Source organism: Triticum aestivum, chromosome 5A, assembly GCF_018294505.1.
Source record: "Triticum aestivum cultivar Chinese Spring chromosome 5A, IWGSC CS RefSeq v2.1, whole genome shotgun sequence".
Classification (NCBI taxonomy): domain Eukaryota; kingdom Viridiplantae; phylum Streptophyta; class Magnoliopsida; order Poales; family Poaceae; genus Triticum; species Triticum aestivum.
The window spans coordinates 458,404,889-458,419,897 of NC_057806.1; the positions used below are offsets into that span (position 1 = coordinate 458,404,889).

Here is a 15,009-nt window from a genome sequence, read left to right on the forward strand (position 1 = left end):
AGTTCACAAGGGGCGCGAAAAATATTGAATTTTTCAGCACAATCATCAAGACTTTCTTGCAACATTCAGTTTCTAAGTACTTATGCCTCTTGCAATATCTATCTTCCCTATTTGGTGTGTACTTACAAACCCAATGCACTCCACAAAAATTGACATGTTTATAGGAGACATTTTCATCATAACTAGTGCAATCATCATTAGTATCATGGATATTTAAAGTTCGTACTAACAACATTGCAATCATGCTCATCATTCAAAGATTTAGTGCCAAACATTTTATAGATTTCTTCTTCTAGCACTTGAGCACAATTATCCTTTCCATCATACTCACGAAAGATATTAAAAAGGTGAAGCGTATGAGACAAACTCAATTCCATTTTTTTGTAATTTTTTTTATAAACTAAACTAGTGATAAAACAAGAAACTAAAAGACTCGATTGCAAGATCTAAAGATATACCTTCAAGCACTCACCTCCCCGGCAATGGCGCCAGAAAAGAGCTTGATGTCTACCACACAACCTTCTTCTTGTAGACGTTGTTGGGCCTCCAAGTGCAGAGGTTTGTAGGACAGTAGCAAATTTCCCTCAAGTGGATGACCTAAGGTTTATCAATCCGTAGGAGGCATAGGATGAAGATGGTCTCTCTCAAGCAACCCTGCAACCAAATAACAAAGAGTCTCTTGTGTCCCCAACACACCGAATACAATGGTAAATTGTATAGGTGCACTAGTTCAGCGAAGAGATGGTAATACAAGTGGTATATGGATGGTAGATAAAGGTATTTGTAATATGAAATTATAAAACAGAAAGGTAACAAGTGATAAAAGTGAGAGTAAATGGTATTGCAATGCTAGGAAACAAGGCCTAGGGTTCATACTTTCACTAGTGTAAGTCCTCTCAACAATAATAGCATAATTGGATCACATAACTATCCCTCAACATGCAACAAAGAGTCACTCCAAAGTCACTAATAGCGGAGAACGAACGAAGAGATTATGGTAGGGTACGAAACCACCTCAAAGTTATTATTTCCAATCAATCCGTTGGGCTATTCCTATAAGTGTCACAAACAGCCCTAGAGTTCGTACTAGAATAACACCTTAAGACACAAATCAATCAAAACCCTAATGTCACCTAGATACTCCAATGCCACCTCAAGTATCCGTGGGTATGATTCATATGATATGCGTCACACAATCTCAGATTCATCTATTCAACCAACACAAAGGACCTCAAAGAGTGCCCCAAAGTTTCTATCGGAGAATCACGACGAAAATGTGTGCCAACCCCTATGCATAGGTTCATGGGCGGAACCCGCAAGTTGATCACCAAAACATACATCAAGTGAATCACGTGATATCCCAGTGTCACCACAGATATCCACGGCAAGACATACATCAAGTGTTCTCAAATCTTTAAAGACTCAATCCGATAAGATTACTTCAAAGGGGAAACTCAATTCATTACAAGAGAGTAGAGGGGGAGGAGAAACATAAGATCCAACTATAATAGCAAAGCTCGCGATACATCAAGATCGTGCCAAATCAAGAACACGAGAGAGAGAGATCAAACACATAGCTACTGGTACATACCCTCAGCCCCGAGGGAGAACTACTCCCTCCTCGTCATGGAGAGCATTGGGATGATGAAGATGGCCACCAGAGAGGGATTGCCCCCTCCGGGAGGGTGCCGGAACGGGTCTAGATTGGCTTTTGGTGGCTACGGAGGCTTCTTGCGGCGGAACTCTCGATCTATTGTGCTCCTGGATGTTTTTAGGGTATATTGAGATATATAGGCGGAAGAAGTATGTCAGGGGGCCACGAGGGGCCCACGAGGTTGGAGGGCGCGCCTAGGAGGGTGGGCGCGCCCCCTGCCTCGTGACCTCCTCGTAGGTCCCCCGACGTGCACTGCAAGTCTTCTGGGCTTCTTTCCTTCCAAAAATGAGTTCCGTGAAGTTTGAGGTCAATTGGACTCCGTTTGATTTTCCTTTTCTTCGAAACCCTAAAATAGGGTAAAAACAGAAACTGACGCTAGGCTCTCGGTTAATAGGTTAGTCCCAAAAATGATATAAAAGTGTATAATAAAGCCCATAATCATTCAAAACAGTAAATAATATAGCATGGAGCAATAAAAATTATAGATACGTTGGAGACGTATCAGGTATGTAGATGTACTCCTCTCCCTCTCATTGCTAGATGACTCCGTAGATTGATCTTGGTGATGCGTAGAAAATTTTAAATTTCTGCTACGATCCCCAACAACTTCGGGGTTACCCGATCATCTCTACTCCTAATGGACGAGTTGGTGAATCATCTCCGCCGTTTATTTTTGCTGGGTTTTTTTCGTCTCTCCTCCCACCACCCCCTCCCACCCTGGTCCGCAGTTTATTTTCACTGGGTTTTTTTTTCGTCTCTCCTCCCACCCTGGTCTATCGGTTTATTTTTCTCTCCACTATTTATTACAACCAGAATTTTCCTAACGTATAACAAATCATGGATCTAACTTTCTTAAATTATGCAAATCAATCGATTCCTTTTATTGGTTTAATTTGTCTTAGGAAACAAATAACAGATTTTCAGGAAACAAATAACACATTTTAATCTAACTTTCTTAAATTATGCAAATCAATCGATTCCTTTTATTGGTTCAATTTGTCTTAGGAAACAAATAACAGATTTTCAGGAAACAAATAGCTCATTTTAATCTAACTTTCTTAAATTATGCAAATCAATCGATTCCTTTTATTGGTTCAATTTTTCTTAGGAAACAAATAACAGATTTTCAGGAAACAAATAATATATTTTAATCTAACTTTCCTAACTTATCTAAATCAATCGATTTCTCTTATTAGTGAAATTTGTTTTAGGAAACAAATAACAGACACGTCACAACTTTCCTCCCAATAAATAATTTCTTAACATTTGTAAACTTTTCTAATCAGACACATCACAAACGGGCAGGTACTGATATCGCGTTACCAAACAATAAAACCCCATTTGCATAGAAATCAGTTCAAAAATCCTAACTTTCCTAAATTTTTACCTTTCCTTGATAACAACCAATATTTCCTATGTTTTTCACCTATTGAAGGAAATCACACCTCCATCGATATTAGCATTTTTTTGAATTGAGATCTCTGGGTTATGATTTTTTTTGTGATTCTTTCCAATTGTGACCTCTCCTTCCACTCCGGCTCCTTCTTGCATAAACACCTCCACCACAGCCAGGTGACACCGCCCCAGACCTCCTACCTCTCCACACCTTCTCCGCCACCTCCTTCTCGTACTCCATTAACAATCCCTCCGCCACATTTGTCCACGGCGGTGTCGAGGGCATGGCGCAGCAGTGTACCGGCGGTAGAGCAGCGCATAGCAGCAGGAAGCAACACGTAGCAGGCGAGGCGAGCAGCCGGCGGTGGAGGGCAGAGATGCGGACGGCGTGGCTGAGGGGGCGACCGGCAGAAGATGGCCACGACTGGAGGCGGCGCGAGGCAGGGGCGCGACAGCGGGGCGAGCGAAGGGATAGGCAGCATCAGATGGGGCGAGCGCAGCCAGCGAGAGTGTGGCGCGCGGCCAGGGTGTGTGTGTCGCGCGGGGCACAGTGGTGTGGTGGCTGCGACGAGCGTGACGGCAGCGGCGGGCGCGACCGATGTGGTGTAGCACGGGCATGGGCATGGAGAGGGAGTGGCCCCGCGGGCGCGGAAGAAGAGCGGCAGGCTTGAGCATGGGCGTGCATAGGAGCGGGCATGTGCCACGGGGTCAATCCGAGGAGCTCGGTGGCTACCCCTGCAATGGCCATGGCGGACAACGGTTCTCGGCCACGGCGAAATACCTAACGAGAGCAAACGAGAGGGGAAACGGGGGAAAGGCAAGAGGAGATCATGGCGGTGTCAATGGCACCCTAGAGGAAGACATGGGAGCTCGGGGCGGCGCGGATCGAACGGCAATGTCGCGGTGGCCCAAGGTTGAGGAAGACGGCGACGACGTCGATGCGGGGGTGCTGGACTTGATCTCGTTGGCGCAGACAAAGTAGCGAAGGCGTTCGGAGCTCCTTGACAAGCTCCTAGCCCGCATGGAGGGCAGCGGCCATGTGGACGGGGTTGGTCATGGTGGCCATGGCGTATGACTTCGTCCAGATCGACAGGATCGAGCAAGCGAGGAGGAGAACTGGATTTGGGAGGGGGCGTCGAGGAGGAGTGAGACCATGGGGGTAGGGAAGGAAGGGCGTCACCCTTGTCCATTCCCCTTCGATGCCACCGAGGTGGTCGGGGGGAGCCCGGCTCTGTAGCGACGCGGCTCGGGGAACAGGAGAAGACGACCGCGCGGGGACTGGACGCTGAGCCGGTTCGGTGGCAAGGCCCGGGGGGCAGGGCGAATCCCCTTTTACATCGTCCTTTTGTTTTCTCAATGTATTCTAATTTGTTTCTCCTTTTTAACACTGTTTTCTATTTATTCTTATCAACTAAATGATCTCTACTCCTAATGTCTCAGTTGGTAGTATCCGTTCCAGATTTATTTTCGTCCCACCTCCCGAGTGAGGGAGAGGGGGAGAGAGAGTGAGGAAGAGGGAGGGAGAGGGTGTGTGTGTGTGTGTGTGTGAGAATTTGATGGTAAAAAGATCGTCAATGTCACTTAATATGTATGAGAATATTAAATGTAATATTAACATAATTGATATTGAACTTTTAAAGTTAATGTGGGCCCGTTGCAACGCACGGGCATTCTTCTAGTAACACATAGTAGGTGACTATTGACTTGAAAGATAGGATTAAGAACTCACATATATTCATGAAAACATAATAGGTTCAGATCTGAAATCATGGCACTCGGGCCCTAGTGACAAGTATTAAGCATAGCAAAGTCATAGCAACATCAATCTCAGAACATAATGGATACTAAGGATCAAACTCTAACAAAACTAACTCGATTACATGATAAATCTTATCAAACCCATCACCGTCCAACAAACCTACGATGGAATTACTCACGCACGGCGGTGAGCATCATGAAATTGGTGATGGAGGAAGGTTGATGATGACAATGGCAACAGATTCCCCTCTCCGGAGCCCTGAACGGACTCCAGATCAACCGTCCCGAGAGAGATTAGGGCTTGGCGGTGGCTCCGTATCGTAAAACGCGATGAATCCTTCTTCCTTATTTTTTTCTCCCCGAACGTGAATATATAGAGTTGGAGTTGAGGTCGGTGGAACATCAGGGGGCCCACGAGGCAGGGAGCGCGCCTCCACCCTCGTGGACAGGGTGTGGGCCCCCTGGTGTTGATTCTTTCGCTAGTATTTTGTATAAATTCCAAAAATATTCTTCGTGAAGTTTCAGGTCATTCCGAGAACTTTTATTTCAGCACAAAAATAACACCATGGCAATTCTGCTGAAAACAGCGTCAGGCCGGGTTAGTTCCATTCAAATCATGCAAGTTAGAGTCCAAAACAAGGTCAAAAGTCTTTGCAAAAGTAGATACGATGGAGGCGTATCACCTGACAAGATATTGAAGACTGACTGGGATGTGGCGGGAGGAGGAGCTCAGGTGGTGGTCGGAGCTAAGCGCACTGAGGATTTCATTCCCACGAACAGGTGGCTCAGGATGGTGGACCTGCCTGGCAGGATCGCCTTCATGAGTCTGCCTTGTTCAAGGGCGCGATCTCCGAGGCAGGGCCATGAGGAGGGGGCTAGGGAGCCGCTGCGCTTCTACCAGCAAATCAAGGACAACGAGGACCTCCCCATGCTCGTTGTCCCTAGCAAGTTCGTGGAGGTGATGAACACCTGGCTGGTCATGAAGCGGCTCCCGCGTGTGGTCAGGCTGTCCGCGAACAAGTGGTGCGTGTTTTGGGTGCAGGTCCAGAACTTCGAGGGGCACATGGTGCTTGGCTGGGGTTGGAACTACTTCTGCCGCCGCCACCGGATCGTCCCCGGCGACCTCGTCGTTGTGTGCATCTCAGGACTCGGACTGAAGGTTCAGATCTACAACCACGACTCCTCGGTCATGTGCATGTTTCGCTGCAGCAGGCACAATTGCGTTGGTAACATCGAGCATGCCATGTAGTTAAGTTAAGTAAGGTGTTAGTGGATAACTTTTATGGTGTGTGGCGATACTTGTGCTAGGAACTTGTTCATATTTTGTCCAGGAGCAACACCCTGGCTTCGAGCAGGGAAGTAGGATGCCCCTACTGTTAATCTAGACTTATGCTATGTAGTTAAGTAGTTTGCTGTCATTTCCTTGCTTGATGTGTTTGATTTCATTTGGGTGCTTGCTTTGTTTGATCTTTGCTGTTGTGCTGATCATGTGGTGGTAAAGCCACCACATTTGAATGGGGTGAGCAGAACACAAACGTTGTCTGCAACCAAACAGCTGAAGTTTGCATCTGCTCACACCCTAAGCACAAACACGGCAACCAAACACCAGGGGGGGTAAGTGCCCCTCCATGCGATGCAGGCAACCAAACAGGTTGCATCTACTGCATATGAGGCGCATTTGAAGAACCAGGCTGGCTGGAGATGGACATGCAATGCAACTACTATTGCAAACTGCAACCAAACACACCCTATTAGGCCAATGCAAGACGACATTTGGTTTGGGTCAAAATAGACATAAAACACAACCCAACACGCCGATGGACCTCAGTTTTCTGTCCCTCTTGATCCATTTTCGACCCAAATTTGCGCCGGATTTACGGTGAAACGGACCAGGCGTGGACGCGCGCGACGCACGCCTTTATCCTCCCTTAACCCACCCGTCGAGGGTACATTGTCCTCATTTCCCCCTTCTCTTCCAACACCCTCCGCCCTACCGCTCTCGTCATGGCCACAACGCCAAAGCAGGCCGCCGCCGCCATCCCGGCCGCTGGCAAGTGAGCCGGCGTGAACCGTGGGATGATCATTTTGTAGGTTGGCATGTGTGCATGCCGCTGGCGCTCTGGCCGACATGAACCATGGCCGCGGGCTATTTCAGTTTTTATTTTTCCTTTCTTGCAAAAGAAACATGATGCCCGGATGAAATGCGTCTGTCAGTTGGGCACACCGGCTAGATTTGCTCCGACACTGCCGGACGACAGCCCTTTATGTGACATCAACGGACTAAATTCGAACAAAAAGAACGTTCGTTTGGAGTTGTGCGTTGGAGTTGGCCTTAGCATCCATGGAACATGCTCTTAATAAAGGAGATATCATTCCCAACTTCAGTTCTCAAACTGATAAGGCAAAATTTCATTTTAGTCAGTAGGCAACACCTAGAGAAGACGAACGGTGAGTAAGAGCATCTCATAGTTGAGGAGAAATTGTCAGTTTTATTGATTTAGACTTATCTAGCAGATTCTATAAAGCGTATAATACCTTAAAAATATAACTTTTCACCCACCTCGCTTTTCCCACCCGAATGCTGCTTTCATCGACCCCCTCCCCTTGCCCAATCCTCCCTTTGTGGCGGAATCAATTGGCGCCGCCATCATGCACCCCCGCCAGCGTCTTCCTCACCTTCCTGTCCGTTGAGGCTGCCAGAATCATCATTTCTGCTGCCGACCAGCCCGTCGTCGCTAAGCTTTGCAAGGTTGCCACCGAAGACAATTTTCCTCCCTGAATCAGATTGGCCGACCTCGAAGATGTTGTAGCAAGCTCCAGCTCTTGCCAGAGCCGGTTGATGCCACAGGAACCAGAGAAGTAGACCGCCTTTGTCGTCGCCGTTGTCGACCTATTTCCCCGCCTCCTCCCCACGAATCGTGTGAGCAGCCACCTATGTAGTTTCGATGGTCTCCTCCGCCGCCTTAGTGCCCAAGCCAGAGCTCCATCGTCGGTTGTCGTCGCTTCGGCCGTCGCCACACGTTGGGTGTTTGTCAAATTTCATTCGTGTGTTTTTTCAATGTTTCATCAAAAAACATCTTAAATAGACCATTTATTTTTCGCATGCCTAGATGAAGCGGTTGTCGGCGATGATCTTCGACGATTTGTCGTCGGATGAGGAAGAATACAATGATTTGAGTTGGTGGGTGTCGTGGTTGCTATGGAGGAGGTTTGGAGGCCGCGACGTTGGTTCTCTATTAGGTGAAAGCTGTATAATAACATGGTTCTTGGTTTGCACTAAGAAGGAATGCGACGAAAGTAACAGGTGTAAGTTCGTTGTTGAAGATAACATTAGTCATGTGAGTCCTTGCTTATGGATGCCCGACTGATAGCACATCAAAGAATCAAGAACCAGTAAGCTCATAGTCGACTTCGAGAATATCTTATCGACTATCATTGGAGCCTCCGCGGCATTATGTTATTGATCTTTTATAATGTTTATCTGAACTCTTAATTTATTTGCACTGATGTTGTGTTTGAATTTCAATTGTTATGTTTGAGAACATTAAACTTCTTACGTATTCGAATTGTGTGCACATGATTGTTTACGTTCTTAATAAATATCTTTTGCCAAAGAAAAGTTCTCAATTAATACCGTACTTCCATCGTGTGGAATTACCTATCGATATGCATCTAGGAGGGAGTATGTGTGTGTAAGTTTGAAACCGTGTTAGCTGTGGGAGGATTTGACAAACAAAAAATGCAGGGAGGATCTGCTAGCTGTGGGACAGTGATTTTCTTTAAAAAAAATAGGAAATCAAATAGGGAACAAATTTAACACTTTAGTACAGGAAATCTGCTGTAGTTGCTCTAAAACACGCCGGCGTCCACGAAGAAGAAACAGACTCCGCTGGAACTGATGAGCACGACCCGCAGGAAATGCTAGTCCGTCGGTTTGGTGAGACCGGTGAAAGGAACCTTGTATGTGTAGCCCTCAATCAAGCTCGCACAAATTATTGTCAATCCTCCTTGCTTTGTTCGGTTCCACCCCGCCCCAAGGGGATTGGAGGGGATTTGGGGGGAATTTGACTTGTATGGGATTTAATCCCTGCCAAACCTCTGCCAAACCCCTTCAAATCCCTGTGAACCGAACACAGCCACCACTCCTGACATTTCCCCTTTCCCAATTGTAATTGGGCAGCGAGCATCCAGACTCCACCGCTGTGCAAAACCAACGTCGGAGAAAGGTCAGGTCAGCCCTCACGCTCCTACTTCCCGACCCCCAAAAACCAAATCCACTCCCGTCATCTCTTCTCAAACCTCGCAATCCCGTGCGCTATCCTATCCAAAGCACCCCATTATTTATTCATTCGTTCATTCAGCTTCGTCATCGACCCAAATCCCACTTCTTTTTCTCCCCCCCTTGCCAAATCCCTGTCAGGATAGTTACGGGCGCAGCGGTCGCGACTCGCGAGGATGGTGTCCAAGATGAAGCGGCTGCCGACGCTGGCCAAGGTGGCCCTGCTCCTCCTCGTCCTGCTCCTCCTCCTCGCCGCCACCCTGCTGCTCATCTTCCTCGTCCCGCGCCGCCGCACGGCGCCGCTGCCGCCCGCCGCCGCGCCCCCGGCGCCGGCGGACAACTGCTCCTCCGACCGCGCCGTGGCGTTCGACTTCTCCCCGTTCCTCGTCCAGTACAGGGGCGGCTGCGTCCACCGGATGGACGGCACCGCGCGGGTCCCCGCCGGCGTCGACGCCGCCACCGGGGTCGTCTCCAAGGACGTCGTCATCGACCACGCGACCGGCCTCGGGGCCAGGATGTACCTGCCGCCGGCGGAGGGGAAAGGCGGGGGCAGGAAGGAGAAGCAGAAGGACCTGCCGGTGGTGGTGTTCTTCCACGGCGGCGCGTTCGTCATCATGACGCCGTTCGAGCCCAAGTACCACGACTACCTCAACGCGCTGGTGGCCAGGGCGCGCGTGGTGGCGGTGTCCGTGGACTACCGCCTGGCGCCGGAGCACCCGCTGCCGGCCGCCTACGACGACTCGTGGGCGGCGCTCAACTGGGCCGTCAAGAACGCGGACGCCGGGCCGGAGCCGTGGCTGCGGGACCGGGGGAACCTCTCACGCCTGTTCCTCGCCGGCGACAGCGCGGGCGCCAACATCGCGCACAACATGGCGATGCGGGCCGGGGACGTGAACGGGAGCGGGCTGGAGGGCGGCGCGGGCGTCCTGGGCGTGCTGCTCCTGGACCCCTACTTCTGGGGGAAGCGGCCCGTGGGCGCGGAGACGACGGACCCGGCCACGCGGCGGCGGTACGAGGCGACGTGGTCGTTCGTGTGCGGCGGGCGGTACGGCATCGACGACCCGCTGATCAACCCGCTGGCGGCGCCGGCGTGGGTGCTGCGGAGGCTGGCGTGCGGCCGCGTGGCGGTGACCACGTCGGGGCTGGACGACTTCGAGGCGCGCGGGGAGGCGTACGCGGCGGCGCTCAACGGCAGCGGGTGGCGCGGCGAGGTGGTGCGGTACGAGACCGCCGGCGAGCGGCACGTCTACTTCCTGGACCAGCCCGGCAGCCCCAAGTCCGCCAGGGAGCTGGCGTTCGCGGCCGCCTACCTCAGCCGGGGCTAGGACACGGACGCTTTGGTGTTGGTGTTGGTGGGGTGGGATCGGTCGGTTGGAATTGGAATTGGAATTGGATCGTCGTGCAGTGCAGCGGTGCACGTGAGATCGCGAGGATTGGTTGATGATCGCGAGGATTGATTGATTAGCTACTCTGATTAACTATCATTGTAGTATATACTGTTGCTTTTTGTCTCTTGTGCTTGGATTATTGTTGGGTTCATGGCGAGTCTGGTAAAGTCTGCGGGGATACGGAAACTCCGTTGATCTTTGGTGAAAGTTACCTACTCACTTCACTTCGTTCCTAAATATTTGTCTTTATAGAGATTTCAACAAATGACTATATACGGAGCAAAATGAGTGAATCTACACTTTAAAATATGTTTATATACAGTGGTAGTCCATTTGAAATTTCTAAAAAACAAATATTTAGGAACGGAGGGAGTAGAACGAAAGTCGGAAGGTGCGTGGCATCGATGCTTTCCATGCCCTGTTGTCAGGCGCATTGGTCTACCTCGAAGAGTACAAACACACAAGGGCGCCCGCAGAAAAGTGCCATCTACCATAGGGGCGGGCTAAAGTACCACATGCTGCCATAGACAACGCACAACGCGAATCCGCAACGCCACGCAGTACCAAGCTGCTATCCATGGCTGACGATACGTCGACACCTGGAGAGTTGTTAATTCCATCCTCTCTAACAGAACGCTGCCTCAAGTCATCTATGGCCATCACACCATTCTAAGCAACTTTTTCCCATCCGTAGTACTCCGTATCTTTCACCGGCAGATGTATGCCTCTAATTTGAGCTGAGTGGCGGGTGCACAACTTTGAGCTGAGCTGCTTTATTCGCGTATGGAAAATGAAGCTTATCCGAGATTCTCCGTCGCGGGCAGCGCCAAGGCGTGTCCTGCTCCTTGTTGCATTTGTGGTTTAGTTCAGCGTGATTAAGGTAATACTCCCTCCTCCGTGAAGAAATATAAGAGGGTCTAAATCATTCTTTGTGGTTTAGCTCAAATTCGGGTGCTTTCATGCTTTGAAACTTTGGTAAATGCGGACATTCCGTGCGTATGTTTAAATTTGGGCGGCCGGCGAGGGGCGCGCGAGTGAGCTGTTGCTACTCTCGGACGTGGCCGCGCGTAGTAGAGGCGCACCGCGCACGGGCATGAGCAGCCCAGCGCGCGCCCCCGACAGTAGGACCCCCTCTCTCGACGCCGCTTGCATCCCTTGCTGTTTTCTGATGCAGATCAGATGTTTGATGAAATGCCTAAGAAATAGCAGTAGGAGGTAGAAGAAAGACGTGGCTAGGCGGCAAATTCTTCTGCAAACAAAGCATGATGGGCGGGTCCAAACAATTAACAACGTAACGCTTAGCGTTCATTGCTAGTGTTTTTTGTCACTGTCAAAAATTTGTTTCGATGTGAAATGCCACCAATCGTAAAATGGTGATTTTTTCGCTAATCATGACACGAACGTTGTGATTATATGGATTTGACTCTCCATACAGTGAGAAGCCGAAGCAACCGGCGTAGAAAATGAATCAATCTTAATGGTGTTTGCCAATGTTTTTTCTCTTCATAGTTGAGGAATTTCAGTTTAAGAATTAGCAATATTTTATACAGCCGACATAGGTAAATTTTGCATAACAAATACAAACTCGTACAAGATAATTTGCATCATGATAATTCCTAGGAAACATACAAGATATGAATTCTTGATAGCATCTCAAACCACAAAAACAAAACAACTAAAATCTGATGTATAATTTCAACGCTGATACGAGATGAGAATTGAGAGATATTAGTACAATTTGCCCCACCACAATTTCTAGGACAAATATTTTTATGACTGGTTTACAATACAACCGGAGGAGGCCTGCTGGGCAGTAGATTAAGGGCTTGGCCCACAAGTTATCTTAGGCTAGTCGTTTTCAGGTTATAGATATTAGATTGTAAGATACCTTTTGAGATTAAGCAATAAAAATAGTTCTATCATATTGCCCGGCTCCAGAGGAGCCGGAAACCCTAGCCGCACCTTGCCCTAGCTGCGCCGCCCCTCTTCTTCTTCGCGACGGCGCCAACACGCCGGAGCCGCCGCCCCCCAACCCTCGCTGTCGTGCCCGTATAACCTACGGAGTAGAGCCGGTAGGAACCCTAGTCCTACCAATTTGGTATCAGGTATCCAGGTTTCGACCATGTCTCAGCGCCGTCCCTAACGGCACCCGGCACCACGCCGGGCCAAGGGCAGCCACAGGCCCCCGTCCAACACTCGCCGTCGCCATCACCTCCCCCGCAGCCGCCACAGTTCACGCCGGAGGCAATGGCTGGCGTCCTCAACGACCTCGTCACCGCGGTTCAAGGGATCCGCCTCTACCTGGCCGGTCTGTATGGGCCGCCTCCACCACTCCATCCAGCCATGGCTACGGGTCCGCAAGCGCTCCCGTGGTACTCGGTACCGGGGGCCATCACCGGAGGCTATCCGGCGCTTCCCGCCCCAGCGGCCGCACCGCTGCCTTGGCCGCAGTGGCCGCCGCAGATCGCGCCGGCCGCCGCGCCACTCGTCGCCACCACGGGGCCGCAGTGGCCCACCAGGACCGCGCCAGCCGCGCCATCCTCCGCCGCGCCCTACATTCCAGCGACCTCGGAGCAGGTTCCTCCACCGGCCCCTCCCAGCCCTAACCTGAGCAGGTCTTCACCGAGCGGGCTCCTAATACAGGAGGTCCGCTTTCCGCCGTCCCCATCGCCACTCCCCGGCTGGCTCCATGGGCAGCCATCGGCCTACCCGGAGGCCCGTCCACCGTCCGGTTTTCCGCTGCAGCCCGAGGCGTCGGGCGCCACCGGGAACTATGCCGGGCCTCCCACCATAGACCGTGCGCCATCATCCGCCCTCCGCACCGCCGAGGCAGTGGGCTAGGGCGCGCCACACCAGTAGCCACCCCGGTTCGCCAAGATTGACTTCGCCATGTACGACGGCTCCGACGACCCGCTTAACTGGCTCAACCAGTGTGACCAGTTCTTTCGTGGCCAGCGCACGCCGGCGTCGGAACGGACTTGGCTGGCATCCTACCATCTCCGCGGAGCCGCCCAGACATGGTACTACGCCCTCGAATAGGACGAGGGCGGCATGCCCCCGTGGGACCGTTTCGGGGAGCTGTGCCTTCTTCGTTTTGGGCCACCGGTACGCGGGAGCCGCTTGGCCGAGTTGGGTCGTTTGCCGTTCACCTCCACGGTGCAGGACTTCGCCGATCGCTTCTAGGCCCTGGCGTGCCACGCACCCGGTGTGACGGCCTTACAGCGGGCAAAGCTTTTCATCGGCGGCCTCCCCGACCACATCCGCGTGGACGTCGAGATGAAGGGGCCACAAGACCTTCAGACGGCCATGTACTATGCCCGGGCGTTCGAGCAGCGCGTCCAGGCCGTGACGCGTCCATCCGCGCCATGTGGGGGCTGACAGCCTTCCCGGCCGTCTCCGGCAGCACTGACATCATCTACAGCCGTTCCGGCGGCCACCCCGGCATCGACGCGGCCATTCAGGCGCCTCACTCAGGCGGAACAGCTGGAACGCCGACGACTGGGCTTGTGCTTCAACTGTGATGCGCCCTATGCACCAGGTCATGTATGTCCCCGCCTCTTCTACTTGGAGACGACAAACGAGCCTGAGGAGGAGCCCCTGGAGGATGGCCTCGGCGCCCCAGCCCTTGAGGAGCCCGCAGCGGCACCCGCGCCCGCCCCGGCCACCGCCCTTGTGGTGTCCCTACACACGCCGACCGGCATCCGTGATGAACGGACGATGCTCTTACCGGTCATGATCCAGGGCGAGCGCCTGGTGGCCCTAGTGGACACGGGGTCCATGCATAACTTCCTGCCGGAGACCACCATGCGGCGCCTTGCATTACAGCCGACCGGCGGTGAACAGTTGCGAGTCACCGTCGCTAATGGTGACCGTCTCCGCTGCCACGGGCTCGCCCGCGACGTGCCCATCACTATCGGCGACGAGCACTTCACCATCACCTGCGCCGACATCGACTTGGGCTGCTTCGACTTCATCCTCGGCGTCGACTTCTTGCGCACTCTTGGTCCTATTCTCTGGGATTTCGACGCGCTGACGATGACCTTCTGGCGGTTGGGCCGCCGCATTCGGTGGGCCGGCATTGGGGGTGCCGCACCCACCCCTCCACTCCAGCTCGCCGCGGCCACCGCCACGACCGAGCACCCACTATTGGAGAGCCTCCTACAGCAGCACGACGACATCTTCATCGAGCCACAGGGGCTGTCGCCCGCCCGTGCGTACGATCACCGTATACATCTTTTGCCAGGCTCTGCACCGGTGGCGGTACGGCCTTACCGCTATCCACAATTGCAGAAGGATGAGTTGGAGCGGCAGTGTGCACTCATGCTCGCGGCGGGCATCATCCGGCTATCCACTTCGCCGTTTACCGCGCCGGTGCTTCTCGTTCGCAAGTCAGACGGCACATGGCGTTTCTGCATCGACTACCGTGCCCTTAATGTTGTCACACTCAAGGATAAGTTCCCTATTCTGGTGGTCGACGAGCTCTTCGATGAGCTCCACGGGGCGCGCTTCTTCACCAAACTCGACCTCCGATCGGG

General features: G+C 51.9%; 1 protein-coding gene across 1 annotated transcript; it reads left to right on the top strand.

The window, feature by feature from the left end:
- Positions 1 to 9,011: 9,011 nt before the first annotated feature.
- Positions 9,012 to 10,625, top strand: LOC123104008 (probable carboxylesterase 2). Its single transcript, XM_044525722.1, has one exon. It carries the CDS (start codon positions 9,263 to 9,265, stop codon positions 10,409 to 10,411), a length of 1,149 nt encoding a protein of 382 aa, XP_044381657.1. The 5' UTR covers positions 9,012 to 9,262; the 3' UTR covers positions 10,412 to 10,625.
- Positions 10,626 to 15,009: the final 4,384 nt, after the last annotated feature.

Coding starts and splice junctions, on each gene's coding strand:
- LOC123104008 (XM_044525722.1), top strand. CDS start 9,263: ATGGTGTCCAAGATGAAGCGGCTGCCGACGCTGGCCAAGGTGGCCCTG.